The sequence below is a fragment of the Berghia stephanieae genome, chromosome 3, assembly GCF_034508935.2.
Source record: "Berghia stephanieae isolate SIO BIC M18660-M18661 chromosome 3, UCSD_Bste_1.3, whole genome shotgun sequence".
Taxonomy (NCBI): Eukaryota; Metazoa; Mollusca; class Gastropoda; order Nudibranchia; family Aeolidiidae; genus Berghia; species Berghia stephanieae.
In genome coordinates this window covers 9,759,482-9,783,979 of record NC_088362.1, presented here as the reverse complement: position 1 = coordinate 9,783,979, position 24,498 = coordinate 9,759,482, and the positions used below count along the sequence as shown (strand labels likewise).

The 24,498-nt window shown below is 35.3% G+C and overlaps 2 protein-coding genes across 2 annotated transcripts in view; one reads left to right on the top strand and one right to left on the bottom strand.

Moving 5' to 3' along the window:
• Nucleotides 1-595: 595 nt before the first annotated feature.
• On the bottom strand, nt 596-4,674 carry LOC144969149 (uncharacterized). Its single transcript, XM_078908257.1, has 2 exons — nt 4,569-4,674; nt 596-1,697 (listed from the first exon to the last, which is right to left on the bottom strand). The coding sequence occupies exons 1-2, from the start codon at nt 4,672-4,674 to the stop codon at nt 673-675; spliced, it is 1,131 nt and encodes a 376-aa protein (XP_078764383.1). The 3' UTR covers nt 596-672.
• An 11,023-nt stretch (nt 4,675-15,697) lies between these two features.
• The window catches only part of LOC144967130 (uncharacterized), a 78,617-nt gene continuing 69,816 nt past the window's right edge, over nt 15,698-24,498 (top strand). Inside the window, exon 1 of the mRNA XM_078903980.1 lies at nt 15,698-16,125. The gene's annotated coding sequence lies outside the window, so the exon portion shown is untranslated. The remainder of the gene's footprint in view (nt 16,126-24,498) is intronic.

Genomic DNA, 24,498 nt, shown 5'->3' with positions numbered 1-24,498 from the left:
TTAAATTGAAGCTTACATTCGATTTAAAAATAATTTTTTTAAAAAAATTTCACTTCGTTATTCATAAATGAGAGGCTTAGATTGAACCACGATAAAATATACTAAATGAAAAGAGAAATGGAAAGTGAAGTGAGGCCAATAAGGCACTTCACAATTTGTGTGTGTGTGTGTGTGTGTGTGTGTGTGTGTTTTTGTGTGTGTGTTTGTGTGCATGTATATTTCGTTATTATGCGTGATTGTGTTATAGTTAATTGTATAGGGGTAAAATGCGATATTTCATAGTGGGACCGACATCAGATCTCCAGACAGATCACGAAGGTTGTCTATATTCTTTAATTCTGTCTTGAAGGTCTCTCTCTCTCTCTCTCTCTCTCTCTCTCTCTCTCTTCTCTTCTCTCTCTCTCTCTTTCTTTCTCTTCTTCTCTTCATCTCTCTCCCTCTCTCTCTCTCTCTCTCTCTCTCTCTCTCTCTCTCTCTCTCTCTCTCTCTCTCTCAATCAATCAATCAGTCAGTCAATCAGTCAAGTAAATGTATCTAGTAAAATCAAAATAAATCAGGAAAAATCACTTGTAAAATATCATTTCCCTGGCTAACTAATAGTGTAATATTTTAATCCCGGGTTGCAAATGTAAATATGTAATAATTGAGTAAACAAGCTATCTTGAAATTTTATCAGTTTTCCATAAACCAAGAGATTGAAATGAATGAAATATCATGAACGTCATTCGTTTTGAAAGGGTTTCCTAGATCATATTTGGCCATTTGAATTCTGCCCTTTGTAGAAACCAACATCACATTAGACTCACAGTTCTCATCTTTAAACCCTTTTAAAGTTCCGTTTACATGAAAGGACACGTCTAATACTGGTGGACTCTGTAGAACGACGGTTTTATCAAGAGTATAGGTAGACACAACGTTTGTTCCAAAACAATTCCACAAACTTTCAGCCTTCAGCTCCACACACAAACGAATGTTATAGAATCCCACAACAACTGCATTATACACATCAACACTTGATCCAAATGTGACCTGCGAATCATATGTCACTGTGAAAAGTTTCTTTGCCGGACGAGAGCGAGCAAACCATTCCAAGCTTCCAATAAATACATTGCTTGTTTTCTTGTACATTGTACTTCCTTGAAACGCCTTTTCACATTCAGACAAAACCTTATATTGACTTATAATTGGAAACCGAATTCTTGAATTATTGTTGAGAGGAGTTTGTCCATCGAACGGCGTGAGATAGCTCGCAAGAGTTGCAACAATGTCCTTGGTCGTCACAGTAAGCATTGCAACATCTGAAGATATCGATTCTTCAATGACAACTCGGATGTCACGTCCTAAAAGAATGATGTTCTTCAGTACGTTTGTAAAGAGATCATTTTCGAGAATTGGATTTATTTTCATCCAACATCTATCTAGTTCCCAACTGATCGTTGTCGTTGCTAAATCGGTGCTCAATAGTTTCCCGTTTTGAATGACCCATCGTGCAATAAATTTTTTCCTGGGCTTAAGTGTGATCTTGTAAGTATAATAATATAAAGGACGAATTTGGCTCGTTCTGCCTGCTCCAACATTTTCCATAAGGCTCTCAAAATACACATCACCAGTCTCTTTATGAAAACCAACTCGCGTAAGTTCTCTCGTGAGCAGGCGATATCCTTTGGATAACCCATACATCAGTTGTTCTACAGAACCTGAAAATATTCATAGTAATACACGGTAAACAAAAATAATGCTAAAAAGGAATGGGGAATCAAACAAGGTTATCTCAGTTTTTTGTTTTGTTTTGTTTTGTTGTTGTTGTTATTTTGTTTTTTATTGCGTTATACTCATAGTATATAAGAGGCAAAATTATTCCCAAATAGGTTTACCTTTAAATCACTCAATCATTGATTAGAAGAATAAATAATATAAGTTCTAATGGTCAATCATGACTGTGGGTTTTTAAGATGGAAAACTGTGGAAAATAGAAGTCCAAAATGATACAAAACCGCATAAAATTCTATTAATAGTAAAATATATGGGTAGGATACAAATAATTTTGAATATCTATCTACTTTTTCCTAGAAAATACAATTTCGGTTTCCCATAAAACAATATTTATAATGATACCCTGTTTTCCTAAAAGGGCTATGATAATAATTTCTAGTGCCGCGCTGTAGACCGGTCTAGACCGCGGTCCGACGGTCTTTTAGCTGTGAACCGAAGACCGGTCCCAGAGGGGAAGACCGGCGCCGGTCCTCACTTCTTATCACCTTTCAACTAGTGCGGGGCGGTCCTTGCAAGGACCACGGTCCTACGGTCTCGCGCCATAGCCTACTACTTCCCCAGCGCAGGGTTGCCAGATTATTTTTCAACAAAATGCCAGGGGAAGACTCAAAAAATGCCAAAACACTCAAAAAGATGCCAAAGTCTGTTGACTCCCACCCCCACTAAGAAAACTACTCACTTTTGATAGACAATTTACTGTCATATCCTGGTGGCTTGCGTGTTTTCTTTTCTTTTTCTTTTATTTTTTTTTTTTTTTTGTTTTTTTTTTTTTTTTTTTTTTTTTTTTGAATTATACTAAATTTCCTGTTGGGGTAATTATTTACCTACTGACTACTAAGTGGAGTGCTAAACCACTACACCACGGTTGGATTTTAAGAATGAAAAAGAAATGTGAAGATGTTTGTTTTTACGCGTTTAGAAATAATTAAGAAAAGGTGTCATTTGAAGTATAATATACAAGAAAAGAAAATGCCAAATGAAAATGCCAAATGCCAAATGATTTTTCTAATGCCAAACGGTTTTCAAAAATGCCAGATTTTTGGAATCTGGCATTTAAAATGCCAAACTGGCAACCCTGCCCCAGCGATTCGTTGCTTCGGTTGCCTAACTATCTTCCACCAATCACCACCCATCCCACTTAATTAATCGCACCCACCCCCCTTTGCCATACACTAAACGACACAGACGACCATACAGGCAGACGACCACCAACCTCCACTCCGCAAACCGCCCTTTCGTGTGTGAGATGGGGGGAACAGGAGGCGCACGCCTTGGACGATTCCATTATACGGGGTAAATTTCAAAATTTACTACACCATAATGATTGCAATGACAATGATCTATGGTGAAGGCATGACCCCTCTTCTCTAATGGGTTATTGTTTGAAATGTATGTGACTACTAAAGATGTGTGTGTTTGTGTGTGTGTGTGTGTGTGTGTGTGTGTGTGTGTCGAACCTAGCAAGTAGCAAATCCGATTTTTTGTTTTCTTTTGTCCATCTCTTGTCACCACTCCTTTCTATCGCAGTGTTGTCATTTAAAATAATACAATAATATTAAAATTTCGTTGGTGTTTTTACTAATCAAATAATATGAGTTTCATTAGTTTCTTCCTTCCAAAAAACCCAGTTATAACGTCTGAATTTTTAAAAAGTCCAATAGAATATTTGGGGACCCCGATAGCTCAGTTGATAGAGCACTCTCTTTATACGCAAAGGGCCAGAGATCGATCCCGGGTGCAGTCGATTTTTTTCTGAATCCCTGTCTACTCAGCAATGAATGGGTAGCTGAGTTTGTTAGATCTGGCGAAAAGTCACCATCGACCCCTCTTATTACCTCATCCACCCCCTCTTATTATAACTTCACGTCTCTCTCTTACTCTTCAATGCTCGCTGCCCTCTAATGTGTGTGTGGGGTGGGGGGGGGGCGTAGGAGTTGCGTGTGTGTATCAACGCCACGATCAACTCGATCAACGCCTTGGGCGATGCCATTATCTCCGTTAATGGGGATAAATTTCAAATTTTATTAAATTATCGAAGTAACAATGAAGTACGGTGAGCAAATAAAGAAGGCATCACCCCTCTTCTCTAATTAGGTTACAATTTGAAATGAGTGTGACTACTCCGTGTGTTTTACTCCTGTAGACCACGGTTTTCATCGTGTAGCGGTCTTTAACGGTTCAAGAATGAACGATCCCATGGTCTCAAAGGTCAAACCGGTTCGAATTTACAACAGTCTCTCAGGAATGTTCAATGTCGAAAAGGACCGGTCCTAGGACCGGTCCTTGCGGTCTTCATTTCCCAAGGACCGTAGGACCGTGGTCCTTAAGCTTGCCAAGGACCGCCCCGCACTAATAATTTCCCGTGGACACCATTAAATAAGTTATCCAAAGTTCTGCCATCTTTTTGCAGTCAGGTCGGTGAGTCTGGTGATATCATGACGTTTTTAATAGCGAATAACAATAAGCGGCTATGTGGCCTTGTGGTATCACACTCGCTTTCGGATCGCAAGGTCCTGGGTTTGAGCCACGCTCGGCGCATAGTTGAGTCCTTTGAGAAGCCTCTTTACTTACATTCTCTCACCGTACTCAGGTGTAAAATGAGTACCTGGACGTTAACATCATTGTCTCTGTCCGAAAATAAATTGTAATTTCGCCTAACAGGCATCATGTCACGTCCTAAATGTTAAATGTTGCTGTTGGCCAGGGACCCCTTGTACAGCGCTTTGAGCACGTTTAGTGGATATTGCGCTGTATAAACCCTCAATTGTTTTTAAAGCTCAATACGCATAACTTACCGTACGTATTATCTTTGTAAAATATACGTTCATTGTCAAAAGACTCTTGGAAAGCGAGATCGAAGTCAGGGTCTTGTTCGATTTCTTTAGTTTCCTTCCCCGTCATTCCGACATAAACCGTGTCAAGTGTGTTAATATCTTTCGAGAAAAACATGTATTCTCTTGATAAAGGAATTTGGAGTCCAAAGAATCCATTGCCAAGTTGTCATTTACTTCTAGGGTATATGAATTTGAGGAATACTGTTTAAAGAACTGTGCGACGAATGATTTTGTAAATTCATGAGAGCGATGAATGAGTTTTACTTGGATTTTCGAGCTTGCTAGAAGTGGATAATTAATAATTGAAGCGATTGTCCAGTTCCTACCTTGACATGATTCTATATTGGGTTCTTCACACTCGCGTCCCGTCCAATCTTTTGGACAAGAGCAGACATTGTTTAAAAGCATCCCGCCATTTTGACAGACAATCTTTCTTTTTTTCCGAAGAATTGAACACTGTTCATCTTCTACAGGTAACATATTTTGGGATATTGTATGGTCTGTGTTTGATAGATGAGAACACAGCTGAGTAGAATTACTAAAAACTGCATAATCGCATTGTAGATTCTTGTTACAGGACACAGCGCATTTCATTCTTGTTGTTGTCTTAGATAGATGACCGGATGTTGCCTTAAGTATGTTTTCTACATTGAAACCTGAGCATGGCAGCGCCCTGAATTGATTAGAGAGCTGTTTACAATGAACCTCCGTATGCATGAATAATGTCAATAGAAGCCAACAAACAAGCCTGATGGTCAAATTCATTTTAATCCTTTTTGATCAAAAGCTGAAAACCAAAACTTCTGAAACCAAAATAAACACTATTATTTTTCAAAAACAAACAAAACCTGTTAGAACAGTATGTAACTCCTAGTCATTTTTAGAGCCCTCACTTCCCGAATACTTGAGATCGCGGGTCCAACACTTATGTTGATGTTGATGTTGATCACAGCCGCAGAATTTTTATTCTCTATTGACTTCTAGCACTTTCCTACTCACTTCACCTCTTGCTGTTTAGAGCTCTCTGCGGTATACGTTTTTACATTCTTGTGCCAGTTCAATAAGTACGGTTTAGGCATTGATTATAATAAGTTAATGGTACAATTTAGTTTGCCCCACAATCGATTAAACACATTGATGTACGAGTTGTAAACTATCAATACGATTAAAATACATAATTTGTAACTTGAATTCATCAATAGAGATCTGCTCTATAAAAGTACAATGAGTCCAACGAAAAAATACGGCTGGTGTATTCAACAAATTTGTTATTGAGACAAAATGTGGTATACACATTATAGATAAACCAGTATGTCAACGATATCTATTACTCAATTGCTCCTTATCCTTTGAAATAAATTGTTAAGAATGATAGATCACAGTTTCACCTAACGTTAGTTAAAAAGAATATGAATTTATACACTGCACTTTTGGTCACTTCTATTCAAGTGTATTCATTGCAACGAATCTCGATTCAGTTTAATAATGAAATTTATGAAACCAAATTTATAGTAGAAAGTCTAATGGAATTACCCCAAACTCACATTATCTCGGAACAATATTATTAATTATGTAAGCTTGGCATGCTAATAATTGATTGCAAATTATGTCATAAAAGGCAATTGAATATGGGTCTAGACAAAACATGGTCGTTGAATATTTTAATGCATATTTATTATCTCTCTCTCTCTCTCTCTCTCACTCTCTCTCTCTCTCTCTCTCTCTCTCTCTCTCTCTCTCTCTCTCTGTGTGTGTGTGTGTGTGTGTGTGTGTGTGTGTGTGTGTGTGTGTGTCTTTGGTGTTTTCTGGACATATCGGGAGTGAAAAAAACCCGCAAAAGTTTACAAGTCTGTAACCGCCTGACCATAATTAGTGCAATTTGAAATTTCACCACAATCAAAACGATTTATTGAATTTGTTGTACATAAATATTCAGGAAAATATATCGAGAATTATCTATAATTTTGACGATTGTTTTAATAAATACACCTCAAATTTGTCACATCGAATATTTTGATGTTATTCTCAAATCTTGATGTGATCTGTCGATCCCCATTTTGCTTTTTTACTGTGAGTAGTTTTTTTTTCATGATCCAATTGATTTTCTAAAGTCTTAGATAATGATTCGAGTCTATGCAATTTAAATTGACTGGTTTTTAAAAAAACTCTTTTTCGGTGTAAAACGTTGTACGACTCTTTTTCATTGTTTGACATAATAGTCCACATTATGCTGTAACCCATTGAATTTAAGTCAGGACTCATTTCAGACCATTCAATCTTTAGAAATAAATCGAATAATATGATTCTGCGTCTTATTAAAATTTATGTAACAATTGAAATAACGTTTTTCCCATTTTGAAATATTGAGGATTATTTCCCCTAAAATTTCTCATTCGGTCTATTATTTTATCATATTTAAACATCAAATTCTCACAAATCTAAGGAAATGTTTGTGCCAATTGATGGTTAATATAAGATTTACATTTTAATTTATCTCAAAAAGTAGAAAAATCGACTAAGCAAGTTTTGGAAAACCAGCCTTCAAACTATAATAATTATAAATAATGCCATTATCATAGAATGATTGCTTCTCCTTGCCCTTGGTCAGCAAATAAAAGTTATTATGAAGTGTTGTTCAACGATGAAACCGTCGCGAAAGATACGCTAGAATGTTAACTCAAACCCATTCCTAGCAGTCCTTGCCGTCACAGAACGGCTATTATTTCAACGTTAGGTGTAAAAACCAACCTTCCATTTCTCGAATTGTCCTACCCTTAGGCCATACCAACTTTCTGGAACGGGTCAATTTATTACCTGATACCCAGTGTAAATGCCATGTATCTTTTTCTTCTTCGGTTTTCCATGTAGTCGAGGTCATTGGCCCACATTTGGAAAGTATGGCCTTCAAAACGACTCCGAACGTCGTAAAAGTGATCACAGTTTTTCGTGAGACATATTTGTGGCGGCTGTTAAACGGTTGAACTATAATGTGTCTAAATTTTGTCTCAGCATGGACCTCAAGATATGTTTAAAACGTGTTCTAAAAAACGAGACGTGTTTTGATACATTGAAGCTAAAAGGCTTAGACAATCTGTAAGCGATTATAAGCGGCAAACAAAATCATGTGATCGGTGACTAGGTTGGACGAAAACATGAATATAAATCTCTCCCATTGAAACGATGGACTAAACGATGAACAGTCTTTTTACACACACCAAAATGCCTGGAAACAACAGAAACTTTATACAAGAATTAATCATAAAATTGCAAGGTCACGCGCTGAATTTTTCAGCTTTACCATGATAAATAACAAAGCCACAATAAAAGCGTTCCTTAAAACTTCAAAAGCATTACTTCATTTGGATCGTGTACTTACTAAGTGTGTTGTGTGTTTAAAACAACACGCTGGGTGAGCACGGTTTGATTATAGATAGAATGCGCTTGGCCAAGGAGTTCACAACATTGCCATCCGGAAGTATAACGGACCAACACACAAACTCTGTGTAACCATGAACTTTTATAGTCTGGTTAATACAGTGAGAACAACTCACAAACGCGGATGGCAAAAACAATAACAAAGGCCTGAGTGACGTCATCTGCATACCATCTATAGAAGTCAAAATGCGATTTCATCGACTTTACCACAGGGCATGACTAGGTGAGTTCTTCTCATTCTTCACGACAACATAAGGGCTGAATAACTGCGTGAGAAACTCATGGGGACTATAGATAGAACGAAGATGACGTCACACAGGCCGTTGTTATTGTTTTTTTTTTTTTTTTTTTTTTTGTTTTTTTTTTTTGCCATTCGCCTTTATGCGTAATTCTCACTAAACTTTATTAACCAGACTATAAATGTTTAAGGTTACAAATAGTTTTGTGTGTTGGTCCGTTATACTTCCGGATGGCAATGTTTTGAGATTCTTAGCCAAGCTAAGAAGGCTAAAAAGCTCATAACATTGCGATCCGGAAGTATAACGGACCAACACACAAAGCTGTGTGTATCCATGAACGTTTATAGTTGGGTTAATACAGTTCAGTGAGCATTACTCATAAACGCGGATGGCAAAAAACAATAACAAAGACCTGAGTGAACTTCTAATTCTTCGAAATCTATCTAAAGATTAGAAGATATTTTTCTTGACGACACACCTGTTGTCTACTGGGTCTAAAAGCCTTATTTATGACGACGAGTCACAATGCTGGGTCTAAAAGCCTTATTTAATACGACGAGTCACAATGCTGGGTCTAAAAGCCTTATTAAAGACGACGAGTCACAATGCTGGGTCTAAAAGCCTTATTTAAGACGACGAGTCACAATGCTGGGTCTAAAAGCCTTATTAAAGACGACGAGTCACAATGCTGGGTCTAAAACCCTTATTTCAAGTAGCTAGACGACGAGTCACAATGCTGGGTCTAAAAGCCTTATTAAAGACGACGAGTCACAATGCTGGGTCTAAAACCCTTATTTAAGACGACTAGTCACAATTTTTGTGGAGGCAACAAAACGGTTCATCTAATAATGACCAGGTTACAGAACAGATAGAGCCAATCAAGACAAAGAAGTGATAGAGCCAGATAGTGTAAGATCGTGTAAGAAGTCCTACCGCTTGTTCAGGGTACTGGGCTAATTATCCACTCATGTGAACCTTGACCAATTCAAATACACTAAAGCAAAATAGCAAGCTCAAGGGAACCTCTCATTACGCTGTATTACACAGCCTACCTCCAATTTGCCCAGCCAATGTGACATATAACCTAAAAATCGTTATGGTATTGGATTCATTTAAATGCTAAGTATGAAATTTGGGGAACCTTTACATGCTTTGCTGCGATCAATAAATAGACAGGGGAATAAAACAATAATTTCATATTTTTTATCATTTTCATGCCGTTTTGAGTTGACATGTCACTAATAGAGAGAGAGAGAGAGAGAGAGAGAGAGAGAGAAAGAGAGAGAGAGAGAGGAGAAAGAGAGAGAGGAGAGAGAGGGAAGAGAAGAAAGAGAAAGAGAGAGAAATAGAAGAGAGTTGAGATAGAGATAGAGAAGAAGAGAGAGAGAGAGAGAGAGAGAGAGAGAGAGAGATAGGAGAGAAGTTAGGAGAGGAGAGGAGGAGAGAGAGAAAGAGTAGGAGAGAGAGAAGAGAAAAAATAGAGAAAGGAGAGTAAAGAGAAGAGAGAGAGAGAGAGAGAGAAGAAGAGAGAGAGAGAGAGAGAGAGAGAGAGAGAGAGAGAGAGAAAGAAAGAAGTAAAACAGTTAGGATTGCCAAATCATCAAACAGAGAAGGCGGAGAGATACGATTTTGAAAAAAAGAAAAGTGTGCATTATATTCGAAACCATCCATATTTTCTTTTTTTTCTCTTTTTTTTTAGTTGGTAATTTAGTATCATGTGAAGAACAAAGTAATGATCAGTTATAGGAATTTACCCTTTTTCTTTTCATGCTATCAATACTTACTATTCTTCTCGAATCACCTTGTAAGTCATTTTGGAAATTTATTTGTTTGTGTTGTTTTTTTTTTTTAATCAAAGAGACAAAAATCTTCTCTCCTTAAATAACAACTGGCGTGGTTTTATGTAGGCCGTATCCGTTAAGAAACGACATTTCTAGTGCTGCAATTAAGTATCATTTTGAAAAGAATATTATGTGGATATGAATAATACACTCCACCAAAATCATAGCACTGTGATTTACTTCCCCCTACCTCGGAGCTTTAGAACAATAAAAACGAAAAACTGTCGTCTTGCATTACTTGAAATGTATTTAAGATAAGTAAGCCCGGCTTACTTTTGACAAGGTCCGGTATTTCATGAATATCACATGGTTGGGTAATTTGAATGAAAATGAAGAAAAAAATTGTGACGTGTGCACAACATTAAAAATAAAATCGAGCATTTATATAGTGCAATATTCACTCAACGTGCTCAAAGTTGGGAGTCCCTGGCAAAAGCTGCGCCTAACATGTAAGACGTCACGTGACGCTTTTTAGTCTATATTATAATTTTTTTCCGACAGAACTTATGCTGTTTATGCCACGTACTCATCATTTTACAGCTTATTACAGTGTTAGAATTCGAGTAAAGAGCCTTTTCAAAGAAGTCTACTATGCACCGTACAGAGCGGGACTCGAACCACAAGACCATATAATCGCAATTCTGGGCTATCATAATATAATGTCATGTTTTATATAATCTGAAAAAAAAACGACCGTTAACACCATTAAATACTCTGCTGCCTAGTGTCAAAACAGCGTATCTACAATTTATTTTTTGAAACTGGTGAAATCAGATAAGAATTTCCATATACTGTTGTCTTGGAGTGAATTTTTATGTGACTTGTGCACGTTAAGAAAAGCCAATTATTGTGATTTTCAGTTACTAAAAAATAATAATAATAATAATAATAATAATAATAATAATAATAATAATAATAATAATAATAATAATAAATGGCATTTATATAGCGCTTTACCCCGTTGTCACAGGCTCTAAGCGCTTTACAGTGATATAAAACAAAACATATTACAGTGAGACAAGTGCGAAGGAAACGTGATACGAATTCAATTTAACAACAACAAAATATGAAAATAATATTGCAACATTATGACGTAGATCTAATATCATTTTTAAAAAAAAGAATGGAAAGGAAAAACACAACACACAAAATCATAGCATCGTGATATAGACTAAAGAAAGTTTTATGGCCTTTGCAAAGCATTCAAAATAAAAACTTGAAAATTTATATAGACTAGAGCAAAATTTACTAAATATGTATAAAGCGAGTTACATGGAGTTCCTAGCAAACAGCATCACTGAATACTATGTAGATTATGACGTAACGCCCATAAGGCGATATTACACTTCTTTTTTACCGACAGAGACAATGATGTTAACGGCCGGGTACCCATTTTACACCTGAGTACGATAAAGGAATGAGAATAAAGCGCCTTTTCCAAGGACTCAACTTTGCGCTGCTCAAAGCAGGACTATAACTCTGGACCCTCCGGTCCGAAGGCGAGTGTCATACCACAAGATCACATAGTCTCACAAATGTATTTTTAATGATATTTCAACGGTGATAGTATTGTGACCTTTTGCATTATGTTGGGCACTTTGTCACAAATGATTCACCCAATATGTAAATGGTAAAAGCAACGGTGTTTGGTTAATTCACACTTCTACTATATATTTTTTATTTAATTTTTGTTTTTGTTTTTTGTTTTGTGTGTGTGTGTGTGTATGTGTGTGTGTGTGTGTGTGTGTGTGTGTGTGGTTATTAATGGTATCATTTATTTTTTTTGGTTCCATTTACCATTTTTTTCCCACTTTCATGTATGTTGTCATCAAATTGTGTGATTTATTGGCGACACCCTAAGATTGAATAAACTTTGAAACTTTGAAAACTATCACTTAGCTAGCAGAATGTCATAACACTGAGTGATTGCTCATTTTTTAAATAACAACTTCTTGTCGGTTTATTTCTATAAACTTTACCATACGAAAAATGATAGCCAGTTGGTTTTGTGCGAAACGACCAATAAACTTTACAACAATTTGATAAAAATACGAAGATAAATTAATAAGAAGTCATTCAATATTACGACGAATAATCCAACCATGTAATATTTAAGAGACATGGCTCATTCTAAAAAAATGAGCTTTATATAGCGCATTTTCCACTATATGTGCTCAAAACGCTTTTCTACACCGAAAACGCATTTAAAAAGCAGTTTTTCTGTAGGCTTTTTCATGTATCTTTGTTTCTATAGTGCCATATTCTAAAGAAGAAAAAAAACTCATTTTAAAAAGTTTGGCCAAGGAACTCGTCCTTCAAATTATACCAATTGAATAAAATGACCCATGTCCTGTAAAAAGCCTCTCCAAACAATTGAAGTCCCAGGTTTGATAGTTTTGTTTATATAGGATGTGGGTCTTTTTAATCCATCGATTTTTTTAAAGATGAGTTTTCTGGCCAAAATTTCAAACATGTGTTTTTCAGAGTGGGAACGGGCAGAACAGTGATTGAGATATGAAACTTTGAATACATCGATTTACACAACACCTGAACTACGTGCACATATTATCAGGTCTGATAACTGAACGCAATGATGGGCTTGGTTGATTTAACATTGTTTGGTAGACAATATTTTGCGTTGGTTTGGGAGAATTTATTCCATTAAAACAATGCAGCCACACCGATTTGGGTTATCAGACCTAAAAAAAGGATCATGTTGCCCCTAACATATCATCAAAAAGTCTAACGTCTCAACCATTTAAGAAGAGAAAAATCATTTCTTGGAAGTCTCATGTTTGATACCTCTTGGCAATGTGGACGTCATTTTAATCAACCGACATCTTGAAACAAATATTTTCTGCAGAAAATGGAAAATGCTTTGTTCTGACTGTACAAAGAGCTATAATTGCATTTATTTAACAGTGCGCTATATATATATATATTTATAATATAAAATAATATATATATATATATTTTTGGCTACAGTGAGTCATCCCATTTATATATATATATATATATATATATATATATACATCCCAAAAAGTCGGAGAGCCTCAAACCTCAGACCTTGTGATTGCTGGTTAGACTGCTATCATAGAACCATAGAGTTATTCGCTAGTTGGGACGATTTAGATTATATTATTATTGAAGTCATATTGTGTCTTTTTAAAAGTTTTATTCGTGTATTATTTGCCTTTCTGCTTTGTCTGACACTATTTCATACATACCTGTGCGGCTATGTGGTCTAGTGGTATGACACTCGCTTTCGGATCGGAAGGTCCTGGGTTCGAGCGTCGCGCTCGGCGCATAGTTGTCATTGGAAAAGGCTCTTTACTCACATTCTCTCACCGTACTCAGGTGTAAAATGAGTACCTGGCCGTTAACAGCGTTGTCTTTGTCCGAAAAATTATAATATCGCCTAACAGGCGTCATGTCCCGAACTACATGTTAAATGTTGCTGTTGACCAGGGACCCCTTGTAAAGCGCTTTGAGCACATTCAGTGGATATTGCACTATATAAAGCTCAATTTGTTTTATTTTATTTTCCTATTTTGTTATCTAGATATAGAAAAAACAACACATTAATTTGGATTCAACCTTTTCACATTTAAACTTATTGCCGGAGGCATAATTAATTGATGGTTATCGGCACATTTGATTCACGTGCCATAAATGGTAGTGAAATTTAGACTTCGATAATTATTACCGATTTAAACAGTAGAGATCAAGGGGACACACTACAAGATATTGCTGTGCTATCATTGTGCAGCTATCAGTTCAACAGTGAAATCATGACTAATCGTTAACTAATAATCAGCATATAGATAAGCATTATTTGATTTCTTTTTTCAATCACTTGATTAAAAAAAGTATATCCGAGCCATTATGTACGGCCATATCAACTGAGTCTGTTCCGGTTTCAGTGGCTTTAAATGAGAAACCGGAATTGCTAGCCGTGCTTTGGATCTACAGGGTGTTTTTTTTTAATCACTACCCGATAAAGAATTGAAATAGTTAAAAACTAAAATAGCTAGTCGTCTAATGTTTTTTTTTTTTTGTTTTTTGTTTTTTGGTTTTGTTTTGTTTTGTTTTGTTTGTTGTTTTTTTTTTGTTTGTCTGTTTTTTGTTTTGTTTTTTGTTTGCTGTCTTTTTTTTGTTTGTTTCTTGTGTGTGTGTTGTTTTTTGTTTTTTTGCATTATGTCAATAAATTATTCAAGGTTTTGTGTCATATCAATTTTAACTCCCCACAAAGCAGATTTATGACGGTTATAGTAAAACCAGGCAAAACGCAGTGCGCGATTGATATTGAACGCAAAATTTGCATACCAGTTACAGTCGCAAATCCCGAAAGTCAATATTTGGTCTGCTTTAATAGGAGCGATCTATATTCATGTTTTCGTCCAACCAGGTCATCAATCACATGATTTGTTGCTGTCCAACGATTGGATATTTCTTAACAAATGTAAACACGATGCTTTATTTACAGAAGTTATAAACATGCCCATGTGTCAAGCTGAATCAAATGATCAATCGTGATGTTAGATATTTAAAAAGCTGTGAAAACGTTTCACTAAGTGGGTCACTTTGAGCACATTTTGCCATGTGACCAATGACCTTTAGCACATGGAAAGTTAATATAGATCATGCCCATTGTTTGATAGTGTGATTGGACCATTTTTCTTCAACGAAAATACTGTAACTGCATTATTATACTTAGAAAGGCTTGAATCTTTTTTGCATGTCTTATACCGTTGCTATAAACAAAGTCGTTTTCCAGCAAGATCTAGCGTTGCCTCACCGGGAACTGAATGTGAGAGAGTCTGTTAAGATAAAAACTTTCCTGGCAGATTGATTGATTGGAAGGGGTGGGCCCATCAACTGGCCACCCAACTGGTCACCTCTCTTGGTTTATTTTTGTGGGGATACGTTACAGACAGAGTTTGAGTTTGTGCCACCCGAATAAAAGATTTGCCACCATCTCCAAATCACGGTATTGGAAGTTGTGGCGACAGTTACCCCTCAAATACAAAAAAAAAAAAAACCACACACATGGATAGAGTTGATGAAGCGGTTAGATACGTTGAGAGAGAATCGAGGATCCTATGTAGAGGTTTATCATTAAACGGTATGAAGCATTGTGTGTAAAACTGAATCAGATGCATTTTTACTTTTCTACCGATTTTGATTCAAAGAAAGAAAATCTAATCAAAATACTTTCTGGTAAACCAAACATAGATCCAATTGCCCAATAAATGATGCTCAACCAAATGTCAGTTGTTAAAAGAAAACCATCAGTGATTTTTCTTTACAGGGGTTGGAACCAGGATGTTTGCTTGAGTCGAGTGCCTTAACAAATTGGGTGATATAAAGGAAAACTAACCCCTGCCCCCCCCCCAACCCTACCCACCCACCTACCTTGCCTCCGTTATTACTGAGGAATTTAATCCCTCCCGGCCGGTATATTGTAGAGTAACTCAATATCGCACGCCTGGCTTTTGTGTTCGACACACATGACTGCCATCAGAACCATGTTGGCCAAAACCTTTTATCTTCCTCTTAAATCTCAAAACATGTCGTGTTTTCAGTGTAGCTGCAATGTGTTATCAATGCATTTTTATTGTGCCGCTGTGAATGTCTGTTTGGTTATGTGTTTGTTTGTTTGTTTTCCCCATAAAAATATATTTGTATAGAAATATTTTCTGTTTTGTTTCGATCAGATGAAATACTGGTTACATACCTATACAAAACAGCCTTCGAGAAAATCATTTAACCGTGCACGCTAAATATACAAAGGCCGCACATTACACATATAAAAAGAGTGTGGGTTTATTTTTCTATCTAGTTAGGTGTGTGATTTGTCAGTGTCATTCTCTTTTACTCTTGCCAGACCAGGATGTTAAAAGAGGTGGGGTCGTGATTCTGATTTTTTAGACGGTACCGGCCATATTATGATGTATAGAGGATTTATTGCAGTATATTGATTCTGTTGACGTCTAAAAAGAGGTAAGTAATCTTTATTTCTTGTCAAAAATAATAACCGATTTATTAAAATTTCAATCCCTTCACTGAAATCGTTTATTAAAGCATTTGACAAATACCTAAGGTTGTTTTTCTTGTCGCGATGATTTAGATGATGGAAATGGATATTAAGAGACTTTAGTTGAGATGGTGTGTGTGTTTTATAAAGAACAAAAAATTAATTTATGGAAGCGCAAAAATAAAAGTTCTCACCTTCCTCATTATTTACCTCCAAATCGACGTAGGATCGCTATTGTACGAGTACATGTATATATATATGTATGTGTATATATATATATATATATATATATATATATATATATATATTAATATCTCTGTGTGTGCACGCGCGTGTGTATCATGTTTGTGTATGTGTGTGTGTGTGTGTGTGTACTGTGTGTGTATCGTGTGTATGTGTGTGTGTGTGTTTCCGAAGTTCTCAACTGGTAGTTTTAAATTTATATTTGTGATCTATCGCCTCAAAACGGTATCATCTCGGTCTGATGTATAATATGCTCAAAAACGATTGCATGGGTCAAAAATATAGCTATCATAACAATGATATTGATTATGCGGCTGTGTGGTCTAGTGGTATGACACTCGCTTTCGGATCGGAAGGTCCTGGGTTCGAGCCTCGCTCTCGGCGCATAGTTGAGTCCTTGGAAAAGGCTCTTTACTCACATTCTCTCACCGTACTCATGTGTAAAATGAGTACCTGGCCGTTAACAGCGTTGTCTTTGTCCGAAAAATTGTAATATTGCTTAACAGGCATCATGTCCCGTCCTACATGTTAAATGTTGCTGTTGACCAGGGACCCCTTGTAGAGCGCTTTGAGCACATTTAGTGGATATTGCACTATAAAAAGCTCAATTTTAAAAAAAAACTGTTTAATAAGTAACATATAATTCAAATTAATATAATATAAAAGGTTAATATGAGGAGGTGACATTCAAAACCCGCTAAGTCACACTCGGACACAGACAATGAGTTAGTGCAATCAAGCAATCGATTAAATTATATTGAATCATCAGGGACATTTTGAAGTTTCAAATCATCCAGTATATTGTTCTATGAAGCCACAAATCATTTATTTTTTTTCTCTTTAAGTCATAATGATAGTAATAATAATGATAATTATAATAATAATAATAATACTTATAATAATAATAATAATAATGATAACAATAACAACAATAATAATAATAATAATAATAATAATAATAATAATAATAATAATAATGATATAATAATAATAATAATAAATAATAATAATAATAATAATAATAATAATAATAATAATAATAATAATGATAATTATAATAATAATAATAATAATTATAATAATAATAATAATAATGATAACAATAACAACAAAATAATAATAATAATAAATAATAATAATAATAATAATAATAATAATAATAATAATAATAATAATAATAATAATAATAATGATAGTAATAATAATAATAATAATAATAATAATAATAATAATAATAATAATAATAATAATAATAATAATAATAAATGGTATTTATATAGGGCTTTACCCCGTTGTCGCAGGCTCTAAGGCTTTACAGTGATAAAAAAACAAAACATATTACAGTAAGACAAGTTTGATGGAAAAGTGATACGAATTCAATTTAACAACAAGAAGATATGAAAATAGTATTGCAACATTATGACGTAAAAAGATAAAACTTTAAGCGTTAAGCGAGATTTGAAAGTTGTCAACGAATCCGAGCATCTCACGTGTGATGGGAGAGAGTTCCAAAAATGGGGGGGGGGGGGGGGGGTGCTGAAAATTGAAAAGATTGTTCACCTATTTTACGCAATGGCTTAGGTTTGACAAGGATTGATTGGTCATTGCTAGACCTCAATTTTCTATTGGGGATATATTATATGTTTAGAAGGTATATAATATAGGAGGGACTGTTGGTGCTATATAAGTTACAGAAAATCAGCAGTTCACTCTAAATGATAAAAAGGCAACTTATCCAGCTTTGCTGGTTCACCCCGACAATAATACTAGATTGATACGGCGGGTCACATATTTTGACACATATAATACACATGCCACTGGGGTTTTTTTCGATTTAACCTTAACTCACTCAACCCTAGCACCGACTATATCCGTAGTTTATCCGGGTTACTTTTACGCCTTGCCTATATATTAAATTTTTCTGAGACAAATTATAGGCGTGGTATCAAAGCCATTTTTTTTAGTTTTTATATGTTAATGGTAGTTTCTAGTCTTTGAATGATAATAATAGTTGAATAAAACGCTATGTACATTCTCATTTTAATACATTTTTTTTCCAATTTTGAAAAGTAGCAAAAAAAAACTCTAGGATTGAGTGAGTTAATCGTTAAGTGAAGGAAGGCTGGAGGAGGAGGAGGTCAATGTTCCATCATTACAATATTAGTAGACAATTAGATACCGTCGAACAGTTTGATTTTTGGTATATATAATAATATTATATTATTTCCCATCTTCTTTATTGTCAAGGAATGGGGTATAAGCGTGGTCCTCATTTACAAAAACAATACTAGGTATTGATATTATTATTATTATTATTATATTATTATTATTATTATTATTATTATATTATTATTATTATTATTATTATTATTATTATTATTCATCATCATCATCATCATATCTTATATTATTATTATTATTTTATTATTATTATTATTATTTATTTATTATTATTATTATTATTATTATTATTATTATTATTATTATTATATCATTATTATTATTATTCATTATTATTATTATTATTATTATTATTATTATTATTATTATTATTATTATTATTATTATTATTAATTATATTATTATTATAATTATTATTAATTATTGGTGGTGGTATTACCATTGTATTTTTTGTGCTTATTAATGTTATCGTTTTATTTTTCGGTTCCATTTACATTTTTTTTTACTTTTACGTATTTTTTCATCAAAATGTATGAATTATTCGTGAAAGGCTAAGAATGAATAAACTTCGCATCATCATTATCGGTATTCTCTAAATCACGGTATCAAAACTGTATTTTATTATGCCCTGTTAGCTTTAATGTTGAAAGTCCAAATTATATCTCTAGTTTAAAAAATAGGGTTGGGGATTAACATTGTTCCGAATAGCCATGTAAAACTTTTACCATCGAGCACAGAATTACTGGAAATCTAAAAAGTTGTTTTAAAGATGTTAAAGACTTTATATACGAGTAACTATCAAACCTTTTTCAATACTCTTCAACAGTCGTAACGTCACTTCCTTCCTAATGACGCATGGTAACTTAGTAACACTGGCTCTAAACTATCGGAACAATGGCGACGCCCGTATGAAATATTTCTCCGGCGAGCATAAAAGCGTATCCAGAGGGGGAAAAAACATAAATTTGATCATGTTTTGACTTTTACACATTCTGATCACAAGGCATATGAAAAGTTCTAGCCAGCATCAAGAATAAAAAGTAATGATTTTCTTTGTTTAGATCCAAGAAGGCCGCCGTTGCCGGGCGGCGTGACATCAGACTATTGAATCCAATTCAGGCCAATACTACCATCTGTTGACTAAAATTAATACGAAGAAAAACTGCTAGTTCGTATTACTCATCTTTTTTGAAGTTTGACTTTCACTGCGAGTATAATTTATTCTATGCAATTCTTGCATATCCACAACAAAAATTGGTGATGTGATTTTTAAAATCTCTCTTGATATTATCAAGAAATAATAATCTCATCCGCATCAAGAAATGATGACGTAATTTTATATCTCCCTTGATACTATCAAGTAAGATTTATTCTTTTAAAACATAGGGTTGTGGATCAACAATGTTCCTTAAAGCCAATGTTAAATTTTTGTCATCGAGCACAGAATTACCGACAAATCTATAAATATAATTTAATAGTATAATAAGTATTATAGATGACCGCTTGTTCCTAGTAGCCTTTATTTCTCCGCAAATATTGCGGGTTCTCCTTTAGTTTAAAAAAAAAAAAAGAAAGTTGGGTATAGTTTATGGAGAGAACGAAGTTGACGTCACTCATGTCTTTGTATATGTTTTAAGACAGCCATTACATGAGTAGTTCTCACTAAATTGTATTAATCAGGCTATAAACGTTCAAGGCTACACATAGTTTTGTATGTTGGTACACTATTTTCCTGCTGGCAATTTTGTCAGACTTTTTGGCTAAGCGCAAAGCATCAATATCTATTGATCCTATGTATTTAGTTAAATTAATCATAACATCCACCATTCGGATATAACACACCAACCCACAAAACTATGTGAAATTTAACGTTTATAGTCTGATTGATAGAATTTACTGAGAGCAATTAATAATCAAAATGTCTGTATAAAAACAATAACAAAGAGCTGGGTGATGTCAATTTTGTTCCATCTGTATTATGTTTGTAGCGTGGCTCAGCGGTACGGTCTTTGCTTCGTACACGAAAGGTACCGAGTTCGATCACAGCCCGCTGCGCTGTGTGGCCTTGAGCAAGTCACCTCGCCCTAGCTTAATTTGCGGCGCAGCACTGCGGCTCACGCCTGGGTTATTCCAGTCTTCCCTTGGAATAGACTCCAGAGACAAATTTCCCCTATGGGATGAATAAAGGGAATTTAATAGTAATTTAATTTAATAAACGTAATGGAATTGGTTTCTGAAAGAAGCAAGGGCAAAACATAAATTCTTACATTTCTGATGATTCCAAATGATTGTAAAATCACTTTTTAACGTTTGATTTACAAAGGCATCACATCTTTTTTACGTGGTGGGTCACTAGATTAACCCTTTCCCTACCACCTATGAGAAAATCGTCACATTCGCCACGATGCAATCGACAATTGTCTCATTCTGATTTTTCTTTTACATCACAAAATCTAAAGAAATGCTTTGATTGCAGAACCCAGGCATCCGCCGCAGGACAGCGCCGCATATTGATCTAGGGCAAGGTGACGTCCTCAAGGCTTACACAGCGCAGCGGAAGGTGATCGAACTCGGTACCTTTCGGGTACGAAGCAAAGACCGTACCTCTGAGCCACATGACCCTCTCAACGCATAGTATTGGCAATAAGAACAAATCAAAACCATAATAGCTTTCTATTATCACACCTGCAAAATCTTCGCATGTCGGATTTGACATAATAATTTGTTAAAAAATGAATTAAGCTTTAATTTGTATCGAACACTGATATAAAGTAAAACTGCTACTGTGTAAGTGCGTAGGTTTATGTATATATATATATATATATATATATATATATATATATATATATATATATATGTGTGTGTGTGTGTGTGTGTTGTGTTATGTGAGTGTGTGTGTCGTGTCGTGAACGGATGATTATCTGGTTCTATCTCCGCTATCTTTCCCCATCAAAGCTGCGATGAGGTTTTGTCCCTGTACCTAGAGAATAAATGCTATAATACGAGAATGTCATGTATTGATAGCAGGATTATAAGTTTGCTCAAGCATTGAACCGTAATATATATATACATATATATATATATATATATATATATATATATATATATATATATATATATATATATATATGATCGTTGTTCAGAATTTCAAGGATCAGGGAGTAACCTAAATTGAATGAATGGTTTCTATAGCGCTAAGCGTAAAATACAATTTACTACCATTTGGATAGGAGCTTTTCGAAGGATCTGGCAAACCCAGCTATCAGCTATCCAATTACTGCTGCTGTTGGACAGGGGGCGGGGGGGGGGGGAGGGTGAGGATAAAATCCCAACCTCACCGGCGATTGAACCCGGTCCCTTTGCGTGCGAAGCAAGTGCTCCACCAACTGCTATCAGGTTCCTTGATAGTAACCATTCTGATCTTTATTGAAGGCAGTAGATGCAGTTTTTTAAATTAACAAAGTACTAAATTCTCACAATTTTAAATTGGAACCAATTGAGTTCCTATTTCTTATCCATTTAACTCTAAATTCACTTTCAGAAGTCCGATTCATTCCGAGATAATACCGTTTTGAGGCGGTGGGTCCCATCTGTTGCCTTTCTTGCTTTAAATTCACTTTTTTCGCAAATGGACCATCGAGACATAGTACCGATTACAGGCGGTGAGTCACCAGTTTCAAGTATTTAATGATTAATGGCTTGGCCAGTAAGTCAACTCGTACAAACTACCATAATATTATTATACTCCCCCATAATATTTTGTTTACCTCAACAAACCTGGTATAATCCACGTAAGACTCGAATTTCTCTCACACCCATGACATAAAATCCCCAGGTCGCGCCATTCCAAGGACGCCGGCAATCCCCAAGCAACCATCATAATATGCTAGTTTTATTTCATGTCTTTATTTCTCCCAGTCGATTCATCCAACAGACCAGACCCTTTACTCACTCAACCCTAACACCGACTATATCTGTAGTTTACCTTTTAGCCTATGCCTATTTATTACATTTTTCTGAGACAAATTATAGGCGTAGTATCAAAGCTATTGTTTTTAGTTTTTGCATGTTAATGATAGCTGAATCAAACTATCTATGTACATACTTATTTTTTATACAGTTTTTTCCAATTTTGAAAAGTAGCAAAAATCGCTAGGGTTGAGTGAGTTAATCTGGTAACTGCCGTACTCCGGAAAAACCCGTAGTTCAAAATTTGACCCAAAAACTCGTCCCTGAAATATCGATCGATTTAAATGACCCTCACCTTGGCAAAAAAAGAACTCTCAAACCTGATACTCTCGTGAAGCACCAGGGTTGAGAGATTTTTTGTTTGTTTTTTCTCCCAAGACGAGGGTAATTTAAATCGGTCGATATTTGAAGGACGAGCTTTCTGGCCAAATTTTAAAATACGAGTTTTTCAGGGAGTGCGAAATTAAACCCTTTAAACCTGTTTTACGACTTCAAACGCCTATGCCGTTTTATATGCCTTACTGTATTTGAAAACTTTCGCATTTGTACTGTCGTTGTTTTAAAAAACACAGTATATGCAATGTTAATCAAATAGCACATACTGTGTTCTTTAATATAAGTGTATCTAAAGATCAAAATGTCTCGTTAGATTTTGCCCTTTATAGATTTATGCGCTTGGCTGAGCAATTCACAGTATTGCCATCCGGAAGTATAACGGACCAACAGACAAAACTCTGTGTAACCATTAACTTTTATAGTCTGGATAAACAGTTAAGTGATAATTATTCATAAACGTGGATGGCAAAACAAAAAAAAAATAGCACAGGCCCGACTGACGTCAACTTCATTCTATCTGTAGGATTGGTGATTTTCATAGCAATGCTAATCGGAAACTGACCTTGATCTTTCACTGTTTATTATAACAGTGAGTTTTTAGCACTTTTATTTTTTCCAATACAGCATTACTTATCCAAGGAAAATAGCAACGAGAATACAATGTGCGTTCAAAGATTTAAATATATTGTTGCCACCATTTACAGTAGCTAACAAATAGCTTTGGGTGGGAACAGTACAGACACTGGACGTTTCGGGGGAAACCCTTCGTCAGCAAAAGGAACATTGAAAACACAAAACAAAATGTAGTAGGAATTGTAGCTTGTGTATTCCTGGATGGTTGAAGCATGAGACGTTAGCGTGGTGTTATCTAGTTGATATATTAAAAACTTGTCCCATCAGTCCCTGCCAGTAGTTCTTTTTGTCATTGTAATTGTATCTGAAAACATGCAAACGCATTCCCTTTTTAGTCAAATGTAATATTCTTCCACCTTTCTCTCTCTCTCTCTCTCTCTCTCTCTCTCTCTCTCTCTCTCTCTCTCTCCTTTCTTTCTTTTAAAGACTCAACTATATTCAATTATGAATTATGAGAATTTCATATGGAATACACAACTAATGCTACAGTTTTAAAACGCTATATTAACTGCACAATAGTTCACCAGGAAGACACGTAAGACCTATTTCATACAAAACATGCCATCAGTACAGAGTAATTTTTGGACAACAACAGCAGATAGAACAGTCGCGGGTGCTTTGAACCGAGCACTCAATTATACCTGAACGAGCAGGCAATTTGTGTGCAGTGCCTTACACAAGGACACAACAGTACAGATAGAACATGCTCCCATTGTCACCATGCTGTAAATAACGTAACGTCGATAGCTTGACACAAAACTGCAATGTAGTGATTGATGATTATAATGATGTTAATGATGATGCTGATGATGATGATGATGATGATGATGATGATGATGATGATGATCATGATGATCATGATGATGATGATAATCGTGACGATGGTCATAGCGTTCTAATACAATTTTATAGGTATGCCGACTCCATACTGTCATGAAAATGTAATAGGCCTTCAGAGCCATTCAGTCCATGGATCC

Coding starts and splice junctions, on each gene's coding strand:
- LOC144969149 (XM_078908257.1), bottom strand. CDS start 4,674: ATGACGGGGAAGGAAACTAAAGAAATCGAACAAGACCCTGACTTCGAT. Junction 1,698..4,568: donor TTACAAAGATAATACGTACG/GTAAGTTATGCG, acceptor GAATATTTTCAG/GTTCTGTAGAACAACTGATG.